The sequence below is a fragment of the Biomphalaria glabrata genome, chromosome 5 (genome assembly GCF_947242115.1).
Source record: "Biomphalaria glabrata chromosome 5, xgBioGlab47.1, whole genome shotgun sequence".
Taxonomy (NCBI): Eukaryota; Metazoa; Mollusca; class Gastropoda; family Planorbidae; genus Biomphalaria; species Biomphalaria glabrata.
The window spans coordinates 34489554-34512836 of NC_074715.1; the positions used below are offsets into that span (position 1 = coordinate 34489554).

General features: G+C 36.5%; 1 protein-coding gene across 3 annotated transcripts in view; it reads right to left on the reverse strand.

Moving 5' to 3' along the window:
* The window catches only part of LOC106061155 (transient receptor potential cation channel subfamily A member 1-like), a 37841-nt gene extending 19076 nt beyond the window's left edge, over positions 1 to 18765 (reverse strand). The window contains exons 1-3 of one of the 3 annotated variants that reach the window (XM_056030603.1): positions 18502 to 18765; positions 11450 to 12010; positions 558 to 714 (exon numbers count right to left, since the gene is read on the reverse strand). In XM_056030603.1, coding sequence (XP_055886578.1) covers positions 558 to 714; positions 11450 to 11965 — 673 coding nt within the window. In that variant the 5' untranslated portion in view covers positions 11966 to 12010; positions 18502 to 18765. Of the gene's footprint in view, positions 1 to 557; positions 715 to 3799; positions 4375 to 11449; positions 12011 to 12646; positions 13565 to 18501 lie in introns of those variants that run through there. The other 2 variants (XM_056030604.1, XM_056030605.1) reach the window with 2 other exon arrangements.
* Positions 18766 to 23283: the final 4518 nt, after the last annotated feature.

Here is a 23283-nt window from a genome sequence, read left to right on the forward strand (position 1 = left end):
CTTTTCTTTCAAGAATGAAATTCTATTTCGTAGAATACTAACATCTGACCTACATTATTCTCATTTGTTACATGAAAGAACAATGGGATCGTTGAATGTTGGAATGCCTCGGACTAACTTGCTTGCTTTCGGACTAACTTGCTTGCTTTTGCCCCCCCCCCCCCCTTTTCCCGGTCCCACTGTGGACTGAAGCGGAGGGAAGTAGAACATAACAGGTTTACAGTTTCAAGAGACAAATAATGCAGAAGAATTGCAAATATTTTAGCTGAACATGTATATATGATGTAGATCGAGAATTACGGTTTACATTTTAATAAAGAAAAACAAACATGCAAGGAAAAATATTTAAAAAAAGAAGACAGGAAACATTAATTAGAACAAAAGAAGGGAAAAAATTGACATACAAAAGGAAGAACAAAAAAGAAAGAATATAAAAAAGAAAGAATATAAAAAAGAAAGAATATAATAAAAGAGGAGCTTAAAAAGAACAAATCAAAGAATTCTCAGCCCCAAGTAACAATTATTCAATCAATGCATATCCAACTGTTTCTACTGACCTGGGTGAAACTCAATGAGAACCTCTACGACTTGCTGGTGACCTTTCAAGGAAGCCAGATGCAAAGCGTTCTGACCTTGATTATTCTTGACATGCAGTCGTGATGGGTCTGTTTGTACGATCCGAGCTACTTCCTTAGCATTCCCATTCTGAGCGAACTGTCAGTGGAACCAAATAAACAGAAACATTAATTAGCTAATGGGTCATAGAAACCTTCGTATAAACCATCTACAGTATTCATGTTTGCATCAATTGCTTAGAGTACAATAGAATATACATCTATGTTTATGAATTGTAATTAATCGTATATTAATTAATTATGCAATGTTTGTGTGGTCCAAGGGCACTCATCAAATGTCCATAGAGCCGGCACTCCAAGGTCCGGATGGGTTACTTCAAACGGCAGTAAGGCCCGTAGAAGATTTTATGTTTTATTATAAAAATGAGTCCTCGAAACATATTACCTTTTATTAAAAAAATCTTTTACAAACTTTACAGTACAATGCTAACACTTTCCCGTAACAATGGAACAGCCTACCACCGTAAGATTCAATCCTACACTCACTAAGCTATTAACATACCAAATAAGGCCCACATATGTCTTATCATGTTATAGAATTTGCTTAGAGTGAACATGATTGAATTTATAATGGGACTCCTAACTTACACATTTTCGATGTGAAGTGTTAGTATCGTATATCATAGTCTACAGTACCACTGTTAAAAAAAATTGATTCATAGGCCTGTATGATGTATACATTATATTATTGGGTTGCTCAGTTTATCAATGGAATTTCGGGACTTTCCCGCTTTGAGGTCATCCTTAGTTATCATTTTAAAGAATTGAACTTGTGACCAAAGAAAAATCAAGAAGAAAAAAAAGAAGAAGAAAGGTTGATCAGAAAAATTGAACGGTAAAAAGCAACTATTGCTGGGATACTCTGCCACTAAACGCACTACAATTACTGATCTGTTTCACCGCTATCATACACCAAAAGTTTGAACAGTTGTAGTTGTTGAGCCTCTCGATTGAAACGTTCAGAACATGCTGACTATGGTATATACTTCTGGAGATATTTCACCTTAGCAGACAAAGTAACAACGTAGCACTTCCACCAGGATGCAGGTCTTAACTCTCAAATTTAGGAATGAAAGAGCGCGCCTTCATCTTCCGATACCTCTGATTAAAAACAAAAGTGATTCTACACCCATTCGCCCAAAAAGTAATGACTTGCGGCGATAATGACTTTTTCGTTAACTTACCCGAGTCAGCATTCAAGTTTACATAACGAATTCGATGAATCTAGATTAGCAATGACAATAGGAACAAATATATTTATATCCTGCATTGATGATAAAAACGGAATGTTCCCCATTTAGATACACAAAGTATTCATCTTGTAATAACTGTCCAAATAGTTGCTTAAGAATTTTAAAAATGTGCAATCTAAGATCTGGCGTGTATTTTGTAATCATCTAGGTGTACATATATGTTGACGTTGTCATTCAGCTAGTAACATGTACACGAAGTTTCTCTACGTTGAAATTTGGAAAGAGAGGGCTGAGAAGCATTACAACACACACAAAAAAATTAAAAGATTTCAAGTCTGTTGATCAGTTTCGTGTACAATGTCTTTATCAAGTAATTCGTTGCTAAGGAATTCCCTGTCTTCAATGTGATTCATATATGTGTCCTTGTAATAGGTTGAAAGAAGTTCCATTTTCAATCATGATTTTAAAATGAAATAAAAAGTCCAAGTAATTAAGGTTGATCTCGTACAGAACCAGTCAAGCTACATGTTGAATTGATAGTTATTAGGTAAGCTCACGCATATGTTGTTCACTTTACAATGTGTTGTCTAACTTTAAATACTAAGTATGAAATAAATGTTCATCATATGGTACGCAAATTTTGGACCAAGATTGTATGCTAATATCAGGGCCGATTTTGATACTCAATCCGCCCCTGATGTGATCTCTCGAAGTCTGAATCTGCTAAGAACTTGACTCAAGTATCTAAAGTAGTACATGAACTTACACAATTTTGTGTATTGATATTGTGCTAATATGTTTTCCACTAAAAAAGACACCAACTTTTGTCATTATTATCATTATATTATTTTTCTCCCATACGACAATGGAACATTGAATGTGAATGTTTTTGATGCAAAATATTTTTTTTTTGGACATCACAAAAGTTTCTCTAAACAGACACTTCCGGATATAAAAAAAAAGAAAATAAAACCCCTGAAAATACATTTTTTAAAAATCCTATTTTTATTTGACACTCTCTATCTGGGTAGAAACAAGAAAAATATAAAATTACTTAAAAAAACAACAACCGGAAGAGACCCACATTTATACATCTCAATAGTGTAGAATTTATTTTCATTTTTCAATAACATACCAAATAATTAATTACCAATAATTAATTGACTAATTGATTACTTTTTTAAATTGATTCATGTTTTGTTTGGTACAATAAATAATTGTTTAAAGTTTCAAATTCAATCAAGAATGGGTGTGGGAGAAATAACATGTATAATTATCTCATGGGACAAAACAGAACATATTTAGCCATAGCTCTTAATACGGAAGGATTCATTTCCCTGTTGGTATCAGACAAAAAAACAACATTTTTAGCAGTAATTAATTGACTAAATGGCAAATTATTTTAATTGATTCATGTTTTGTTAGGTAAAAGAAAACATTTGTAAACAGTGTCAACATGATCCTGGAATGGGTGTGGGAGAATAACTTGTTCAAAATGTGTACCAGTCAGACAAACAGACAGACAGATATAGCTAATACAAGCTTTGTAAACATTGGAAGGAATAGGTTGGGTGCGCTAGAAATTGCCAAGGCAGGCAACTGTTGTAAATATGAGGCAAGCAACTAACTAAAAGAGATGTAAAATATTGGGACGCTAGTTTCTAACAACAGAATTCTAATTATATTAGATGACATTTAGCATTTTAAAACCAGTACCAATAACATAAACAGGAAACTTGATTCCTTAATGGAAAGACTTCTTGCAATCTACACGCTTGTCATGTAGTAGATATAATGCGGAATAGACCACTATCAGCTTCATAGATAGGAATTAATCATAAAAAAAACTTTATAAGTACAATATATATCTATACATACATCCAGCTAGTGATGCATAAAGATTATGGCGATGCGCTAGTGGGATTCAGCAATGATGAAACAAGTTTAGACCGTAGAAGAAAACAAACTTACCGGGAATAAATCTTTATACAAGAGAACATTTCCATTAACTCCGAAAGTATTAAATAAACTCAATTCTTCCTCTTTTACCACATCATCAACACATTGACGAAATCGTTGCAAAGATGGAGAATAATTCCGACGAATATCGTCAAACTCTGTATTGCCTGGTGTTAATTTCCGCATAGAACATTTTTTACTGCGCCCTATTTTTCCTAGAACGGCAGTTTTAAAAGTGGATAAATTCGCCCCTAAATGCATTTTCATTTGTAAAAACAAAGCCAATAGTTTTTCGACATTATTTTGGGTCGCATTTTCACAATTCTTAAGTCGGTTGTGTTGTTACAGAGTGATTTTTGGTTTGATACCTTCCTATAACTCAACAAAAAATATATAGGTCTCTTTTATTGGTATTTTCGTTGCACAGACAATCATGCATTGTATTATTATTCTACGACGGTTGAATAGGTAACAAGGGAAATGGATGAGTCAAACTACTGTGACTATGCGGACATGATGAGATAACTAGTGTAGCAGTATGTCTGTTGACACAAATCATCATAAAAAAGTTCTCGACAACAAAAAATAGACTTTTTTTTTATTTCTCTCCCTTCTACTATCAGGATGAAAATCATTACCAGCGAAACCATATTCCCTGCAGGCCAACGCATAACCAAATACGGCAAGCCATTGATGTCATAAATACATAAAACGGAGCTGGACGAAATGTGCTGACAACTGAAGCATCAAGTCAACATTGCCCAACATGATTGTAGAACAGAAAGCGATCAGATTGGTGGGTCAACAAAAGACTACTTCAAGCGATTGGGGCTAGCCATAAGGTCAACTACCATAAGTGCAGGTCTTCAGAGCCATGCAAATCACTTGGACAGTATGCGATAGTGAGAGTTATTATAGTCCAACACTAATTCTTGACTCAGATAATGACTGTCAGCACGTCTTAATAAGTTCATATTGAAAGCTAATTGTGTGTAGCTAACTTCTGTGTAGCTTACTTCTGTGTAGCTTACTCTCTGTGTAGCTTACTTTCTGTGTAGCTTACTTTCTGTGTAGCTTACTTTCTGTGTAGCTTATTTTCTGTGTAGCTTACTCTCTGTGTAGCTTATTTTCTGTGTAGCTTACTTTCTGTGTAGCTTACTTTCTGTGTAGCTTACTTTCTGTGTAGCTTACTTTCTGTGTAGCTTATTTTCTGTGTAGCTTACTTTCTGTGTAGCTTACTTTCTGTGTAGCTTACTTTCTGTGTAGCTTACTCTCTGTGTAGCTTATTTTCTGTGTAGCTTACTTTCTGTGTAGCTTACTTTCTGTGTAGCTTACTTTCTGTAACTTCTTTTGTGTAACTTACTTCTGTACAAGTTTGTCAATATTACCAATAACTGCAACACAAATAGAGCAATAACATTATTTCTTTCTGAAATACTTCCAAGAAACTAATAAAAAAAAACACAAATAATAAATTAGACCTAAAACTTCAATAAGTAATCTGTTGAATTCTAATGTCTGAGATTTTTGTCTTCTTGCTTGATCGTCCCATTGTTTTTCAAACGTATTTCAGCAACTTTAGAAAACAAACTGTGTTTAAAGTTCAGGGAAAACTCAACAAGAATATGACATCTCTTGTGTACAGCTTATACCATAATTTCATTTAGATACTTATGTATGTTTTTTTGTTTATTTGTTACGGTGTAGTTAATGTATTATTGTTGAACATTTGATAAATGGAATATAACTTTAGGCTACATTTAGACCATTGTAACACAAGAGCGAAATGAACATTTAGATCATTGTAACAAGAGCGAAATGAACATTTAGACCAATGTAACAGAAGAGCGAAATGAACAAATAGACCAATGTAACACAAGAGCGAAATGAACATTTAGACCAATGTAACACAAGAGCAAAATGAACATTTAGACCATTGTAATAGAAGAGCGAAATGAACATTTAGTCCAATGTAACACAGCGAAATGAACATTTAGACCAATGTAACACAAGAGAGAAATTAACATTAAATTGTTACCAGATTTGCGTCTTTTTTACTCTAAAATAACTAAAAGAATTTCATCTTGTTTTTACGGATCACTTTAAAAAAAAATTGAGCGCAAAAGTACATTGAGTCTCAAAGAATATCAGATGCCAACAATCCCAACTAATCTAGTTTGATAAAAGCACAGAGATATTAGATCTCTAAATTTCAAATAAAACCCCACCGAAGCAAAAGCCACATAAACCTGCGATATTTGTGGACGGGAGTGTCTCTCCAAAATAGGGCTACACAGCCACATGAGGAAGTGCGCGAGATGAACCATAGTCGTTCTACGACTGTAGGAGGCCAACAATAAAAGCATGAGAAGTTCAGAAAAAAAATATTATAGGGCCTATATATAGATCTACAAAACAAAGGTCAAAGCAGAAGTCAAAGTTATGAGGGGAAAATGAAGTAAATAAGAATATACGATAGGAAGTCCGAATGAGATGGGGGGAAAAAGAGATACAGACAGAGACCAGAGACTGAGGCAGAGACTGAGGCAGAGGCCAGAGACTGAGGCAGAGACTGAGGCAGAGACCAGAGACTGAGACAGAGACTGAGGCAGAGGCCAGAGACTGAGGCAGAGGCCAGAGACTGAGGTAGAGACCAGAGACTGAGGCAGAGACCAGAGACTGAGGCAGAGACTGAGGCAGAGACTGAGGCAGAGACTGAGGCAGAGACCAGAGACTGAGGCAGAGACCAGAGACTGGGACAGAGGCCAGAGACTGAGGCAGAGACCAGAGACTGGGGCAGAGGCTGAGACAGAGGCCAGAGACTGAGGCAGAGACCAGAGACTGAGGCAGAGACCAGAGACTGAGGCAGAGACCGGAGACTGAGGCAGAGACCAGAGACTGAGGCAGAGACCAGAGACTGAGGCAGAGACTGGAGACTGAGGCAGAGACCAGAGACTGAGGCAGAGACTGAGGCAGAGGCCGAAGACTGAGGCAGAGGCCAGAGACTGGGGCAGAGACCAGAGACTGAGGCAGAGACCAGAGACTGAGGCAGAGACCAGAGACTGAGGCAGAGACCGGAGACTGAGGCAGAGACCAGAAACTGAGGCAGAGACTGAGGCAGAGACTGAGGCCAGAGACTGAGGCAGAGACTGAGGCAGAGGCCAGAGACTGAGGCAGAGACTGAGGCAGAGATCAGAGACTGAGGCAGAGACTGAGACAGAGACTGAGTCAGAGACCAGAGACTGAGGCAGAGACTGAGGCCAGAGACTGAGGCAGAGGCCAGAGACTGAGGCAGAGACTGAGGCAGAGACTGAGGCAGAGACTGAGGCAGAGACTGAGGCAGAGACCAGAACCTGAGGCCAGAGACTGAGGCAGAGACTAAGACCAGAGACTGAGGCAGAGACTGAGGCAGAGGCCAGAGACTGAGGCAGAGACCAGAGACTGAGGCAGAGACTGAGGCAGAGGCCAGAGACTGAGGCAGAGACCAGAGACTGAGGCAGAGACTGAGGCAGAGACCAGAGACTGAGGCAGAGACTGAGGCAGAGACTGAGGCAGAGACTGAGGCAGAGACTGAGGCAGAGACCAGAGACTGAGGCAGAGACCAGAGACTGAGGCAGAGACCAGAGACTGAGGCAGAGACCAGAAGAGACCAGAGACTGAGGCAGAGACCAGAGACTGATGGAATGTTCAAGGATACATATTAAAGGTTAGGATTTCAGCTTGAATTCATTGTTGTGGTTAATTTTTGCAAGATTGCTATGGTAATAAAATTATTCAGTAAATATAATGAAGAATTTCTTGGAAAGCTACACATAATAATAAAACCAATATTTCAATACTTATGCATTGTTAGTGCTACCAGTTGTGTGAATGTACACAATTCAATTAATGCTCGCTATACATTACTTTGTCGTGAGGGTAGAATGTAATATGTACAATGTATTTATGAGTACTGACATGACAATCTCGTTAATCGTAGGCCATAGAAACAGGTACACTTTACATCAGCTGCCCCCCTAGATCTCAAGGTCTGAAGAGGGTCATTTTTATTTACTTATGATATATTAAGAAGCTTTTCAAGAATTTCATTTAAAGGCTTACATTATTGTATAAGTATTTTTCCCATAACTTTGATTGACAAAACGAAAGGAGCTCGTTAACCGAGGTTGGATACCCACCTAGGAGAAGGAAAACTCTGAAATCAAACCACTGTTGCCTTGCAGATATACTCAAACATGGGAAAGGTCTCATCAACTCATCAGGTAAAATCAGGAGCCGACAACCCTTACGCAGCTTGAAACAGCTCTAAACCCAGGTAGAACCTGTGACGCCGCTGATCCCAACTGTATAGGCACTTGCCGTTCCTTTGGACATATCAGTTGCGCTTAGAGGATGGGGGGAGCTGCTGTGTGGGCGACATTATTCCGACCATAGCTAATGCCCAGGCATTCATCTCATCTGTTAAGATGAACCATACTCTCTTCGCGACTAAAGGAGGTCATAGAGACATAAAGCTATTCAATTTATTATTAAGAATGTAAATAACGGACAGTAAACAAAAGTAATCAAGCCATTACTGAAGTGTTGAAATTCAAATTCCCCTTTGATTATTTCTGCAAAGATTCGACACCAATATCCAGCAGATTTCTAAGATAAAAAACGCTTTGCTTACAAAAGCTCGTGGACTGGTTCAATATACCAATCGATAATCAGTCATGCTGAACAAGTGGGACATAGCCAACAAATTAAAGACATTAGCATGATTGTTCTATTGGCTTTAGGGGTTTGGGCACAATAACATACAGCGATGAAGCTTTTATTGTCTATTGTAATGTATCAGTCCGCCTGTCTTTCTACCCATCCATTCATCCATCTCTATCTATCTATCTATCTATCTATCTATCTATCTATCTATCTATCTATCTATCTCTATCTATCTATCTATCTATCTATCTATCTATCTATCTATCTATCTATCTCTATCTATCTATCTCTCTCTCTCTCTATCTATCTATCTATCTATCTATCTATCTATCTATCTATCTATCTATCTATCTCTCTATCTATCTATCTATCTATCTATCTATCTATCTATCTAATCTATGAACAAATAAATAATTGATTGCCCCTTTCCCTTCCTCGTACATAAATAATTTACACTGTCTCCGAGTTTTGCTTCAGGACGTCCTTGAGTCGTGCCAACTCTAATATGTCCCTGACCTAGTTGGAGAAAGCAAAGTCTGTGGATCGTTCTGGTTGTCACCTGTCCATTTCATGTCCAAATGTATTAGAAAAAGATGAGCTTTTACATCGTCTGCTCCAAAGCACATCTTCATTGAATTAATGAAAGCGGGAATTTATTTACATTTATTGAGGAAGTTTCAAACATTGGAGTGTAGAGCATACTTAACAACATTTGGAAATATGCCTACAATAATTGAACAAGGCAAATCTGAAACTCTACTAGAGAAATTCCAATTTCTCATTAAAAGAAACAAAACACATTAAGTTACTTTTGGTTTAAAAAAAAAGCACCAAAAAAAAAAAACCCCAACAAGTTCTAGGTATATAAAACATAACAGAAGGTCACCTGCAGGTTATAGTTCTTAATGAATTCTAATGCGATGAATTATTGAAACACTTTACAAAGTTCAAAGCCCAGAATAGTTGTGTCAATAGCACTGCGGGGCCAATCAGATAGACTAGCACTTATGGTTCACTGATCAAAGAAAAACGTAATTTTTTCAGTATATAGAGTATTTATAGTTAGAGACAGTCAATCTTGTATTCTCTATATCCTGTGTCTGCTGCCAATATAGAGACTAATTATATCTTTAGAGACATTCACTCTCGAATTCTCTGTCTCTATTATAGCTTTAGAGACATTGAATCTTGTATTCTCTATCTCTATTACAGCTTTAGAGACATTGAATCTTGTATTCTCTATCTCTATTATAGCTTTAGAGACATTCAATCTTGTATTCTCTATCTCTATTATAGCTTTAGAGACATTCAATCTCGTATTCTCTGTCTCTATTATAGCTTTAGAGACATTCAATCTTGTATTCTCTATCTCTATTACAGCTTTAGAGACATTGAATCTTGTATTCTCTATCTCTATTACAGCTTTAGAGACATTCAATCTTGTATTCTCTATCTCTATTATAGATTTAGAGACATTCAATCTTGTATTCTCTATCCCTTGTGTTTGCTACTGTGTGCTTCAGTAAAAAAAAATGACATTTGGCTTATGTCGAGTACTTTTAGGTTCAAATAAATAGGGCCCTACACTTTATTAAGTTTTATTGACTATTATAAAACACCATGAATCAATTTATAAAAATAACCATTTAGTCTTAAATTATTGGTTTAATTGTTTGTTCTAATATTTAAAAAGGGAAATAACTAGTTTGTCCATAGCGGCAGACAAACATTAACTGGCTGGTTTGGAAGAAAACGTCGAACAAATCTACAATCTGGGTCTGTATATAGTGTGCATATGTCGTCTATGTTACCTAAGTACGCGATCTACAGCCCCTGGCTAACCTTATCTTGACCCACTTATCATAAACTTTGTCTAGACACTTCCATGTAGTGTAAATAGTCATTACATGCTCGTTGGCTGGAAGTTGTGAGTTATGAATTCAGACGCTCATCTTAGGTTTGAGGCACTTTACACATAGGTCAACTTCCAAACCTTTTCTTAAAAGTTATATCTAAAATTAAAACACATACATGACTTCAGGCAGCACCTGGCAAAGACATTTGAATGCTGCTTTGGCGTACTACATACCTAATTAAACAGTCTCTAAATTAACAAGTGAACTTCATTTTTTCACCTATGAACTATCATCTATGAATCTTAAGGGCAAGACAGACAACTTCTATTCGCATTGTTAACAAACTTAATGCTGAAAGCGAAACCAGCAAATATTAAAAGTACTTATAAAAATAAAGTTGTTATACGGGGAAGAACTGCATATTTGTAACCACATATATCAATACAGTAAGATTTATTTCCCGTAATCAGTGTAAAATAATTAATAAATTTGTCAATTTTTTTTATTCAATCATATTTTACTAGAAGTACAGACTGGCCACGTCCTTGGATTTTATTTACATATTCTTTTTCAAATGTAATAAACGGGCCACATTTTAACGATCAACTAGCATAATTTTTTAGCCCACGAATTAGTGTCTCCGTTATAATGAAATTTTACGCCCGCTCTCTATTTCCTTTTCTGTCTGTCTGTCTGTATCTCTCTATTCGCTCTCCCCTGTCTGTCCTGTCTGTCTGTATCTCTCTATTCGCTCTCCCCTGGCTATCTTGTCTGTCTGTCTCTATTCGCTCTATGGAATGAAGTGGGAGAAAGAATGTGCACACAAACTGTAACAGAGTGACTTGATAAAAGCTTTGTAAAAATAACCACGAAACTTATCAGGTTATAGGCTTCAAAAGATCGGCCTAAAGTGGAGGAACGGGTATGGAAGGGAGAAAGGCCGAAACTACGTGAGAATATTGTAGGCCTTTAGATCTAATAAGATCGGTCATAATTAGGATTTGATTTTAGCGAGACAGATTCTAGCTTACAATATAGTCATGATGTGTTCATGTTTATACATAGTTAATAATTTTTTTTGACCAAGACTAAGAGCTCTTACCTTTAGAATTCTCATCGGGCTGTCCTCTATCAGGCAAACTAGGCCAACATCGTGGTCCACCACAGGTGGAGAGTCATCAACAGTCTCCCCTTTACTTTGAGAAAATGACCTCATCTTAGTGATAGCTCGAAGTTTGTTCACAAACGACATGTTTTTCTTGACCGGAATCTTTGGAGTTGTACTGCCTTCCAACATAGACATGGTCTCCAGACACTGTTTCCCGTGAAGCTTTGTCAAATTCTCGGTCACGTCTGACAAAGTTCGAACGTTATGGGCACGAAAGTTACTCGGACTTTTGGCGTTCTTTTTCAAGGGCAGTTTCGGCGAAGGCTCGGTCTTGTTTGATATGATGGAGATGGAGTCATCCAGCGTTTTGAATGGTCTTTCATTTCCTATAGCGCAGCATTCCGATGATGTGTAGCCCAAAGATGCCCGGTTGTTGTAGAATGTGGCACCAGAACTTTCATGCAAAGCATCTTGCTTTCTCAAAACCTTTTTATCAAATGAGTTCGACATTATAGAACGTATTGTCTACTGATAGGTCACAGAAGTGTGCAGTCTCTACGTAATGTAAGTAGAATACAAAAGTGAAAGACACAAGAAATAGTCTGTTAGTACTTTCAAATTTGACACTATTTGAAAGGCAAGATTACGAGGAGACACAAAATGTTGGAAGTAGTAAATACAAATTGCCTTCTAACATTTACCATTTGACTACCCAACGTTTTATCCAACAAAGAATTCTAGACTAATAAAGAAACAAGAACAACGAGGCAACTAATAAATTGTTGCCGTTTTCAATACACTGTATAAACTAGTGTTCATAATACTATTTAAAAAATAGTCTATAGGTCAACAAATAACTAAATACATATGTTTGCAATAATAACAACAGTTAGTCTTGTTTTATGTTAATGTGATAGTTAGTTATTTTTTTTTTCGTTAGTATTTTTTTGTTCTAGTTATACAAAATTAGCAGCTACTCAAATAGGAGGAAAAGGAAAAACACAAATAAAATGTATTAACATAGAAACAACAATTTGATACAAAAGTATCCCATGAGATTCGCGTGGATTTTGTTATTGTTAAGAGTGAAATTAATTTCTTATAAAATATAATAAGATATTTTAGTTTCAAAGCTGAATGTTAATTCATTTCTAAAATTAACGATTTGAAAAGAAAAAATATTTTCCTTACACAGGTTCCAGAATGTTTTTAAAACTGAATGTCAAACCCCTTTGATTGAGTAACTCCTCATTCAAGGCCTGATACCAGCACTACTATAAAAACAGAAATCACACACACATTTCTCTCTCCCCTGCTCCTATGTAAAAGAACACCGAACTTGTGCACTAGGTCAGTACAGAGTGAAATATTATTACCTCAAGACCGACACAAAATAATAAATGCAAATCAATATCAAACATTTACAAACGTCGGTAAGAAGGAGTTACAAATAAAATATTGGCTTAGATGTGAATGGAACTCGCTGGAACAACCGACGTTTTAAGTGTCAGAAAACTCTTTGGAAAATAAAACCCATATCCAAGTTAATAAAGCTAGAGTATCAATCCAAGCAATGTTTGACAGTCTAATTGAATCACCGTGTAAAGGAGATTTGTTTCATCCAATGCGAGCAAACATTAGCGAGCGCTAATCTTGGGGTGTCGCTAAAAGCTTGTCACAAGCTAGAACAAAGTAAGCTATCAACATTGATTTTTGAAAGTGTTTGTCAGAGATACGACAGTGTTCTAAATCGCTTAACTGCTTTCAATGGACAGTGAAACACTCACCAGGAAGCCTACAGATGTTTAGGTCAAAAAGTCCTGCCAACTTTGAGCTCATTGCGTTGACAAAATTCGAAAGAGAAATAAAAGCAAAGCAGTTTGTATCTAAAGTTTGATTCTAGAATGATCTTTATCTTCTGGGTCTATCAGAGTTCTATTCAAACTGATTCTAGAATGATCTTTATCTTCTGGGTCTATCAGAGTTCTATTCAAACTGATTCTAGAATGATCTTTATCTTCTGGGTCTATCAGAGTTCTATTCAAACTGATTCTAGAATGATCTTTATCTTCTGGGTCTATCAGAGTTCTATTCAAACTGATTCTAGAATGATCTTTATCTTCTGGGTCTATTAGAGTTTTAATTGATCGAGTAAAAGAAACTAATATATATGTATATATAATTGAAATTTAGTGGTAAAGCATTAAAAAAAAAGATTCTTTACTTTTATTTTTCTGCCATTAGAAATGAAATATAGTTCAATTAATTATTATACTTTTGAGAAATGCTCATCCACGACAACATTTTCAGTCTGTTTCGCTGGTTTATAAAAGGCGGGCTTATCTAGTATTGCTCAGGTGGCCATTGCGTGGCTGCGATGTGTCTCGTCAGCTGGCCTCCTGGATAATTTTGAATAATTTTACGATGATTTTTTTAAAAACTTATAACGCTTTCTCTTCTGGTGACATTTCTAAGACTATATCCGGCACATTGATTACACCAGGAATGGCAGTGACATCATAGAAAGAAATGGAATAAGCTTTAGGCAAACTTCTGGTATATTCAGTTTAAACACATTTCAGACTTGATTGTTTCTTCATGCTTCACTGAGCTCCATTAACTGCTGAAACATACAGGCTCTATCTACTTGACGATTTTGAAGGGTAAGAAAAGCTATAGTCCATTTTTCTAACGTATTTTCATTGGCTCTGTGCTCAAAGCAGCATGCCATTACTTCAAAACAAACGTTTGGTTATTATACATAAACAAGCGATTGAAAGTTTACGATTAGATAAACATGAAGGACTGACTGTGGCCACAACACTCTCCGGAAACGGAAACATTGATAATGAAATCGCATCTTATGGTAGACTGTCTAAAATGTTTGGAATTTAGACGAGGTATTTCCACAAACACAAAGCTAGGGGCCCAAGGGGGTCTGTCTAACTGTCATCCTCCCTACATTGCTCTAGGCCACAGAAACGTGTACAGTATATAGAAGATATGCAAAAAAAAAAAAAAAAGGAAACTGAACCAAATTTCACATGATCTGTCTCAGAAAAATACTGAATGTTAAAAGGCAAGATAAAAAATCATGAAACTGAAGTCCTTCAAGTCCTGCAAGGCATCCCGCATACCTAAACGACTACTGAAGATCAATGAAACAAAAGGAAGACTTCACAAAGTGGACAAAGAAAATGCTTCAGGGACACCCTCAAAACTTCTATGAGAGTTTTCAGCATTGACCCAGCCACCTGGGAGACGAAAGCACATGATAGAGCATCATGACGTCACGCTGTGAAAAGTGACGCACAAGAGAACAGCGCTGGCTGAAGAAAAGCGCTAAAGAAAAAAAGCAAGGCCAATGGCACTAACATTTCGGGCTCATATAGGTCTCACCAGCAACATGAGGAGGCACTGAACCCGAGTGCAAAGCCCTCATCAACCCAATGGATGCCAAAAGTGGTCATCATCGAGCCGCGATGGACGAACTATATACATGAATTGTAACATCTTCTTAGTCTGTGTTAGTTCTAGCGTAGCTGTCAACTATAAGCAGCACTGGCACAGAAGCATGTTGTATTTCGTATATTTCATTCCTCTAATGCGTCGCATTTGACAACGTTTACGAAACGCACAGCACTAAAGTACCAATGATGAAAACATATACCCTAAAACAAACCGAAAATTAAATAGTAAATCTAACATTCGGAGGAGAAGGAAGTAAAACTGCAAGCGAGACACAAGTACTTCTAACTGTACGTCTGGCAGCACTGTTGTCTACGTATGGGAACAAGCCACAGAGGCCTCTTCTACGTTTCAGTACTTACTATTGGTTTATATTTGACAAAATCTGAAATGGTTATTGAAAAATAAAGGAAACATACAATGAACATAAAAAAATATTTGCTCTACTTTGTCATGGCCGCTTTGAGACATTGCTACTTTGTCATGGCCGCTTTGAGACATTGCTACTTTGTCATGGCCGCTTTGAGACATTGCTACTTTGTCATGGCCGCTTTGAGACATTGCTACTTTGTCATGGCCGCTTTGAGACATTGCTACTTTGTCATGGCCGCTTTGAGACATTGCTACTTTGTCATGGCCGCTTTGAGACATTGCTACTTTGTCATGGCCGCTTTGAGACATTGCTACTTTGTCGGTACTCTTTGGTCGGGTACAGCAAAAGTTCATGATTAGATTTAGAGTTTAGATTTTATAGCACATCGCGGTGGCGTAGCAAGGGATTTGGGGCTTGGCCTCCTTAGAGGTCCATGCATTTTGTCATTCGACATCATGACATGAGATAATGTACTTAATAAATATATGTCTAGTGTGTGTGTGTGCAATACATGGTCACTCATTTACGTAACAAGATGAATAGCAAGATAACATGGCATTGGCATTTATATTTAATGTAAAAAAATTCGAACCTACATTTGGGAGTCCCCCTTCTATTTGGATCCCCCTCCCCTAGAAACGCCACTGGCAAATCGGCACACTTGAGGTCATGTCGAGCTCCATAAGCTCATTATAATTAAAGCGTAAAGCGTAAATAAAAAAAAAATAGTCTTAAAGGCTTAAAAAAGTGCTAAGTCATCGAACTAAAATGAGTCGATTATAAAATCTGTTTGTCATATTTACGTAAAGGCATCAACGTTCACCCGCTAAACAATCTCAGTGTACGTGGGAAAACTGTCATTGAAAACCAATTGACCCGAACGCTAAACGTTTTATCCCCCTAACATTAAAAGTTGTGCCAGTGCCGCATGTATGGGAGTGCTGTCCCTTGTTGGCCAAACCTTAATAAAGTAATTTAAACCTTAATAGATTTTTTTTATCAGTAATCACTGTGACTTAGCAGATTTTTATAACGTTCTTTTTTCTTTTTTTTTTTTAGGCCACCAGGCCCTAGGATGCGTTGTTAGGATTGTTGTCATGACGGCCTCAAGTTCGAACCTCGTTCTATGTAATCACCCCTGGATTTTAGGGATAGGACGAAATCATTCAATTCCTGAAGGAACTGTTTACATCTTTTAATCCTATTCATTGAATCATTTCAACTATCTTATCTTATAAATTACAGACGTTCCATCAAAAGAAAAAGATAATTACACCCTACGCGTATCCTTGAGTTAATCTGGTCATGTATGTTAATTAGAGAATTAAACTCTTTTAAGTTTTTGTTTTCATGTCTGATTCCACCCGTTCCATGCACTAATGGCTCTAGGGAAGAAGGAGCACTCGTAGGAACTAGTCCTGGCAAGTGGAATAAGAAATGTGTCTTTATCGTTGTGTCTGTCTAGATCTATGTTGACTAGTTTTGTTTATTTGTCTAATTTGCAAAGCGGCACGTAATATTTGGCAGACCCAGGTTACAGTCAAGTCAAGTTCCCCTTTCAGACCTTGTGGTCTATAGGGCAGATGATGTAAAGGTCATCTGTTTCTGTGGCCTACGGTTAACAAGGGTGTCATGTGGCCAGCACAATGACCAACCGCCTTTACTTTTCCCTAACTAATGTCAGGTACCCATTAGAGCTGGGTGGACTCAGAGGCGCCCGAAGATCCCGAAATTAAAAATCCCAGTCTTCACCAGGATTCGAACCCCGGTCCCCGGTTCGGAAGCCATGCGCTTTACCGCTCAACCACCTCGCCTCCAGACCCAGGTTACAGTTCTCATTTATATCGTAAAAATAATGCTCATTTGTATGAAAGCTCCATTCGTAGCCCGAGTACGAACAGTTAACAAATGTCTATTTGACCATGTTGTCTATTAGTACTCGTGAACTCTGCACACTAGAAAGTATTTTATTGATACCATTTTTATAGTTAATTGCAAATTTGTAACAATAAATCTAAATAAGCATGGTTATGAGCAGATAAGTTCATGATACCTACTGCTAACAATTTTAGCGTCTTAAATGAACACTTTTGCCAGTTTCATTGATAATCCTTATGCGTTATTTCTATATTGTCAAATTTTGAAAAACAAAAGTCTAAATGTAGTTAATAAATAAAGATTAACTGTATCATAAAAACAGGAGTGGCTTAATTCATTTCAACCAAAATTACCCAATGCATAAGAATGGCATTGACAGGTTTATAGAATACTTTTGCTTCCTTCAACAGTTTCTAGCAACCGTTTGGAATGAATAGCCCCTTTCAACATCCTCTTCTTCCAGCTAAAGTTACCTTATCAGTTGGGTCAGTGTTTAATATTTCCAAGAGTGATGTCGGCACGGCTGTTAGTTAATGCAAATATTAATAACTGATAGCGTATGATTTATCTCCATTAAACACTTGTAGAGACCGCTGACATTGTAACTGACTAGTTGGGATTCAAGTACCAGCTACATTTAAAATTTCTATTGGCATGCAGAAAGAAACGAAATAATTACTGAACAGCTGCTATGAGAACATCAACATTAACGAGGGAAATGAAATACTAGAGAATTGGAAGTAATTTCATAAGGCAACAGAATGTTATTTTAACACTAATAAGTTTTCTAAAAAAAAGTATCTTGGAATTTTTTATAACTGACAGCCGTTCCATGCAAAATGATTGTTACGAATAACTTGGTTGAGTTTGTCACATTTAAAGGAGTTTTAATTTACGGGCTCAAATGTTACAGTTTAAAAGCAATTACATAATTAAAAGCTTTTAGGATTCAAGTCGCTACCGTCGCTAACAGATGACACTATCCACTGTCAGATACTTGGTGGGGAGTAAAGTCATTCGGAATCCTAATAATAAAACTGCACAATGTGTAGATATGAAGTTAACATTCGCAATTTTCATAGTCCAAGTACCACAGACAATAACATAACATAGTCATGGACTCATGACTATGCAACAAATTGGAATTTCAGTAATATTTTGATAATGATTTAACAAGGAAACTCTGAAAAGATTTCTGTATCAAAGAGTATTCATTCATCCATCAAGAAGATGGAACCTATCAAAAGAGGAGTTATATCACACGTGACAAATGATATTAATTCAATATAAAAACTCTATTATAATGTAAGTAAGAAAAGCTAGTCACATCGTATTCTCCTTTAAGTCAATCGTTGAGTGAAACACACGAATCACTACACAGTAAACACACATATACTTATAATCCTAAATAGGTCGAAGTACTTTGCACCTTTTCTCAACTTTTTGAAAGGTTACTAGAATCTATACAAATGTTCAATTCGTATATGTACACAGGAAATGTAAACACACACAACAGTAGACCTAGTAGGTATCTACTATTTAATCTTTCAACTACCGGTATGCCACAGCTTAAGGCTGTCATGCACTAGTAATCTTTTGAAGAGAAAAAAAACAACATTGGCAAGGGTGACAATCTGTATATACACGTTAACACATAGATATGTCAGTGATTTCCCTTGCTTGTAAATGTGCGCTCCTTCAAGAAGTAATGGAATTAGGGCTAGGTAAATTTGGGTTTATGCAAAGGGGTACACATTCGTCTCTAGGACCTACTTGTTGACAGCTAATGGGTGGGTTTTGTTTGGTCTCATGTCAAGTATGCATCTATCTTATCAATGGCTGTTTTGTGTAGTTCTAATAACTAATAGCTAGGTTCCCTGTCACTATAAGGGACATATAGAGCAGGGTATATACCGACGATGTTGTACATGTATAGATGGGCTCACTGGAAACTTATAATTGTTTCAATTTAAATTTTAAATCTCCTTTAAATATTTAAAATAAAATTATAATTACTGTAACATTATATTAGAATACCTTCTTCTGAGCTCAGTGTTTTATTTTTTCTGAAACACAAAACGTTTTAAAGACAATTCTATTGCATTTTCTTGTTGGTGTCCCTTATAACAGTCCTATCCCCGTCATATCACTTTTATTTTGCTAATGGTTGTCAATAATGTCCCTTGGATTTGTTAGGATGAGATGTGGAATGGGTCGTTTAGACTCAAGTGCATTCGCTAAGGTTTTCAGAATCTAGACCAGTGGTCCTCAACCTTTTTTGGTCTACCGCCCCGTTTTCGTATTTTTTCCTTTAAAAAATCCGCCAGCGCCCCCTGTAAGAAAAACACTTATAAAGAAGCGTGAGAAGACAAATTTGAACAAAATGTCTTTTATTTATTAATTTTAATGCTATCAGTAACACTTATCCCGCATGGGAGACGACCGCATGCCAAGGTGATCTTCTTTAGCGAGCTTTGATATATCGTTACAGTGGTGCCCGCCCCCCCCCCCCCCCGTAAGAGCACAAAAAATTCGGGAAAATATGCAGATCGCAACTGGGTTTGTGTAGTTATGTGAAACACTGCACTCAGCCTTGAACTTCGTAAACGAAGACATTGCCATTCATATCATGATGCCAAAAATGATGTCAAATAATTGGCAGTGAATGTTAGCTTTAACGTTGTTGTGTTTTTAATTAACATTTAAATATCAATACATTAACATATGTAGATCAAATAAACTCTAATCTAAAAGACGTTTTACATTGTTTGTTGATCAAATCAGAAACGTTTACGCGCGCAAGATTTATGGACAATAGAAACCTTCTGATTAAAGCAACGGAGTAAGTATTTAAAAATAGAAAATGGGATTCCCGAAAGCAATTTCTAGCGTTGTTTCTGTTGTTAAATTAGAAGCAAGCTAACCATAGTTTGTCTATATTTATTTTTGCCAGCTTTAATGTTGAATAATTTTTTTATTTGTTTTGTTTCAGTGCACCTTTAGTTTCTTCTTTCCCCATGTATGCCCAGCGCCCCCCCCCTACCGCCCCTTTGGCTCCCAGCGCCCCCCAATTTCACGAAAACGCCCCCCCCCCCCCCCAAGGAGGGGATAGCTCCCCCGTTGAAGACCACTGATCTAGACACTTCTATTCTTAGGCAACTGATACTTTTTACGAGAGTGTGGATCTTTTTCTTTAAAAATGACAGGTACAACTGTATTTACCGCTTTCTCAATTTATATAAATATTAATCATACGATGTTACATGTGTGTTGAGTTCCATTTCTTAATTTCAAGTCATTACTTTATGTTAAAAATGTTTTTTCCTGTTTGTATATTTATGTACTGTCATGTGCAGAGGGCAGAAATCAATATAATTTTTATTGTAGCAGAGGCGGCTTTATGGGGATGGCGAATGGGGCAGCTGCCTAAGGCCCCGCTCCTCAGGGAGGCCTCGCGATAGAGAAGTGATTGATATCTAGATTGTTGATTTTCCATACAAAATAATTCTCCATCATTAGTTACGTTGATTAAAGGCCACTATGACTCTCGCCCCGGGCTTCGCGTACTGCTAAGGACGCCACTGATAGTAGCACCTGTTGGAATGACTTTCAGAACTGTTGAGTGTAGCGAAGTGAAGTGATATCAATTCAGCATGTTCCATTGAATCAGAAATTGCCTAAGCAATGTTCTTACGTGAGAAGGCCTAAAAAATAAGGGGACCACTACTTTTTAAAGTGACACAGTGCCGTGTGAGTTATCACAATGAGGACCACTATTTTTAAAGTGACACGGTGCCGTGTGAGTTATCACAATGAGGACCACTACTTTTTAAAGTGACACGGTGCCGTGTGAGTTATCACAATGAGGACCACTACTTTTTAAAGTGACACAGTGCCGTGTGAGTTATCACAATGAGGACCACTACTTTTTAAAGTGACACAGTGCCGTGTGAGTTATCACAATGAGGACCACTACTTTTTAAAGTGACATGGTGCCGTGTGAGTTATCACAATGAGGACCACTACTTTTTAAACGGTGCTATTAGAGCATGGAATGGGTTGCCTGAGCTAGCCAGGTAAACCAATGACTTGTCAGAATTTAAATCATTGGTTAATATGCATGACTAGATGCATGACGCGTAGGACTAATCATCTTCTTTTTTGAAGTAACGTCTGTATTGTATAAGATTGGATGACAACTATCAGGCAAGCATATTATATCATCATATAAAAGTTAAACAGCTCAAAAGTGGTTGTATTATGTACCTAAGTTGAATGTCTTATATCTCAATAATCGAAACGAAGAATAAATATCAAGAAAACTGAAACTAGAAAACTAACAATGTTAGGAATAGAACAAGATGATAACAGCACCAGTCTTACGTATACAAGTGATGTATTGGATTGTTGTTTTTTAATTTTTTTTAATTACTTGTCAGGATGAGGCATAATAAAATAAGAGCTTCCGGCAGGGTAGAGGCACGGATGACATCAACTTTGCAGTCTGCCTAGTCCAGGAGAAATGTAGAGAGTAAAATTCAAATCTCTATACTGCATTTATGGATCGGACTAAAACTTTTGATAACTTCAGTCGTGAAGACCATTGGCAAATCATGTCCAAATTTCGCTGCCCGGATCGATTCATAACAAGGTGCTCCAGTTTCATGCTGACATCCAAGCAAGAGACATATGTTACCCGCGACCCGCGGGTCTTTATTTGCGCATTACTGTTGACTATAGTCACTGAGAGTGTTTTGTAAACAATTAAACGAAATAATAATGTAATAAGTAAAGCAAATGTGTCAATATAAAAATAGTGTGAATGAAGCTATCAAATCAAAATAGCTAATAGGCTTAAATCTTCTTTTTTTTTCAAATTAAAACATTTGCTTGTAGGCCTACATATATTTGATTAAAATTTGAGATGAATAGACTAAATTTTGTATGTTCATGTGTATAAAGTATAAAGTATATATTGAGGTAGACATAGATCTAAATCTACACTAATATAGAGTTAAACATTGGCTTTTATAGAGTTCATTCTGTGCTGTGCATGCGTGACCTTTTTTCATGAATGAATATAGGCCTATCTCAACACGGCTACGCAGCTTTAGCGAATAGCGAACGAATGTATTAAAATGCTTTAGAAAAAGAAATTTGAATGTTAATTTGATTAAAATATGAAATGAATGGACAATAATTAGTATATTTATGTGTTAAAGCACAAAACTATCTTTGCGAAAAGAAGTTTTATCATCTTAGAGTTCAATAAGAGTTTTAGACCTAGGCCTAGGAATAGACTCAGTAGAGAGATGTGTAATGTCTAATGAAATAATGTTCGCCAGGAAATCTGTAGTCACAGATATCAGGAACTAATTTATGTAAAAAATGCTTTGGAATAATCTAGTGGATTGGATTTAGATGTATGTTAAACTAAGCTAATAATCCTTTCACGTAATTTCTCTTTCGTTACGAAAATAAAATTAGTTTTGCGAAAATGGGTTTACCCGAGGTCGATACATTCTTATCTATTAAAAACGAAAAGAGCGATAGCTTTGTTAAATGAATGGGATTATAAAGTGAACAATTAAACGAAATAATTTTTAGTACGCGATTCATGAATGAATATAGATCTAGGCCTATCTCAACTCGGCTTCGTGGCTTTCGTAAATGTATGTAGCTTTCTGAAACCAAATTTGAATGTTTATTTGATCAAAATATAAAATGAATGGACTTTAATTAATATGTTTATGTGTTAAAGTATAAAACTATCTGTGCGAAGAGAAGTTTTATCATCTTAGAGTTGAATTAGAGTTTTAGATCTAGGGATGGGATTATAAAGTAAACAATTAAACGAATTAATATTTAGTACGCGATTCATTACGGTATTGTCTAATGAAAGAATATTCGTCAGGAAATCTGTAGTCACAGATATAAGGAACTAATTTATGTAAAAAATGCTTTTGAAACACAAAATTGAAGGTTAATTTTATTATATAATGAAATCAATGGATCTTCTTTTGTATTTTCATGTGTCAAAGTAAAAAACTATCTGCGCAAAGTGTATTTCTTAAAATTAGATCTAGGTCTAAATCCTTTCTATCTTTTC